General features: G+C 56.3%; 1 protein-coding gene across 1 annotated transcript in view; it reads left to right on the top strand.

Moving 5' to 3' along the window:
- The window catches only part of STARD7 (StAR-related lipid transfer (START) domain containing 7), a gene marked incomplete at both ends in the record, with an annotated part of 2,352 nt that extends 739 nt beyond the window's left edge, over positions 1–1,613 (top strand). The window contains 4 exons of the mRNA XM_009710027.1: positions 234–344; positions 438–520; positions 785–884; positions 1,529–1,613. Coding sequence (XP_009708329.1) covers positions 234–344; positions 438–520; positions 785–884; positions 1,529–1,613 — 379 coding nt within the window. The remainder of the gene's footprint in view (positions 1–233; positions 345–437; positions 521–784; positions 885–1,528) is intronic.
- Positions 1,614–2,107: the final 494 nt, after the last annotated feature.

Here is a 2,107-nt window from a genome sequence, read left to right as displayed (position 1 = left end):
CGTGGGCTGCGATCGGCTTCTGGAGCTCAGCGGGTTTCTGGTCCTAGCTCGCTCCCTGCCAGCTCCTGCGCTTCCTCCCCTGGTGACTTTCCAAGAGTATTTAATAATTTCCTGGTGGGTAAAACGCCTGACCGTGATGCAGCTCGTTCCCACAGGATGAGGAAAAGGGCCGGTTACCTTCCTTGAACGACTCTGTTGGACTTTGTTGTGACTCAGCCTCTCTTTCTTGCCAGCTGGACACCGAATATAGGAAGAAGTGGGACTCGCTGGTCATCAAGTTGGATGTAATTGAGAGAGACCTGGCCACTGGATCAGAAGTGATTCACTGGGTCACTCATTTCCCGGTGAGTGGTTCCCTCTTTCCTGCTCCGGTGATCCTCCTCGCCCCCGGCAGACGGCCAGCCGCGGGGCTGATGCCGGTTCCTTCTCTTCCCCAGTACCCTATGTACTCGCGGGACTACGTGTACGTTCGGCGGTACCGCGTGGACAAAGAGAACAACCTGATGGTACTAGTCTCACGGTAGGTATTGCCCGGCCGACCTCCCGACGGCTTTCTGCTGCCTCCCATCTCTAAAACAAAGTTGAGAGCTGGGTATAAATTTCATGAAGGTTTTGGTTTTTAAATGGTCTCAAAATCTCGGTGATCTGTCTGGAAAATACAGGCGCTTGCTCTGGGGTGAAAACCTTGTTCTCTTGGTGCCCCCCTCCAAAATACCAGCAGGTGCTCGGCGTGGTCCACACCCAGAGCTCATCTCCGGCTGCTCCCTTCTCCTCTTCCCTCCAGGGCAGTGGAGCATCCGAGTGTCCCCGAAGACCCCGAGTACGTTCGAGTCAGAACCTATGAGTCCCAAATGGTCATCCGTCCCCACAAGACCTTTGACGAGGTACGTTTTGGGGGTGGGCTGGCAAAGGGAGCAGAAAGGCGGTCACAGGAGAGCTTCCTCCTGCTCCAGCCGCGGCTCCGAGGGGAACTGGTCCTACTCCGGCCATCATCCATAGCGATAAACTGGGGTCAATCGTCCAGAGTCAGAAAAGAGGGATGGGTTTGTTTCCCAAAGGCGAGGGAAGCCCATCCACGCATGGCTCTGGAAGGATTTCGAGCTCTATCCCGGTGGCTTGAGCCTCATCCTGCAGGAGCATGGTGCTCCCGGGGAGCCAAACGCGCCGCTCCAGAGCACCGGGCTCCTTTTAAAAAGCCTTAAGCCTCGCAGGTCTCATTCCTAGCCCTTCATGCTCTTAGAAAAAGCGTCGCGGGGTCTTCACAGGGCATCCAGAGCCTGAAGAGAGTGTGCTGGGTCGGTGGAGGCCTAAGGGAATGGCACCTCCTTCTCCCAAAACCCCGCCGCGTGCTTTCACTGGGTCTTTACGGGTCTGCGTCACCTCCGTAACGCTTCCATCCATGCCCTGAGGAGCCGGTAGCGCTCGCCTTGTGGGATGCGAGCGGCACTAAAGGGAATTTGGGTGAGGAGGCAAAGCCCAGCAGAGTTTCTCTGCCAGCTCAGGCTGACTCGCCTTTCTCCTTTCCCAGAACGGTTTCGACTACTTGCTGACCTACAGCGACAACCCGCAGACCGTGTTCCCCCGTTACTGCGTCAGCTGGATGGTCTCGAGCGGTGAGTGAGCTTTGGTGGGGAGAATTCACCCCTCGGTGAGAAATTCCTCCGGCTCCTTGCTCGGGAGCGAGCCTGGGCGCTCCTGCCTTCCCATTCCTGCACCTGCGCGGGGCGGAAAACAGAGGGAGAAGCTTAAAAACTGGGATCTGGGGGTGGTTTTGGTGCCTTGGGCTGCTCTCTTCCTTTCTCCCGGGGAGGGAAGCCTGCCTGGATTCCTGGCCGTGAGGAGGAACGGGGTCTGTACACGAGGGTGTTCCTGCTCTCCACCTATCCCAGGCAGAAGGAAAAACTAGCAGGATCCCTTTTTTTTTTTTTAATAAAATGGTTTTTCCTTACTTCAGAGCAGCGTTGCCTCTGAAGTATTTCTGCAGTCGAGTTCTTCCCCGTTACGGTGAACAGGGGAGAAGACTCCTGGTTTAGTGGTACGGAGTCTGCGCCGAGACTCCCACGAGGGAGCTTGGCTTTTCGTGGGAGGGGGAAAAATTGGGATTTAA

Source organism: Cariama cristata, unplaced genomic scaffold (genome assembly GCF_000690535.1).
Source record: "Cariama cristata isolate BGI_N322 unplaced genomic scaffold, ASM69053v1 scaffold35081, whole genome shotgun sequence".
Lineage (NCBI taxonomy): Eukaryota > Metazoa > Chordata > Aves > Cariamiformes > Cariamidae > Cariama > Cariama cristata.
Note: the sequence above shows the minus strand (reverse complement) of the source record. Positions and strands in the feature narration are given on the sequence as shown.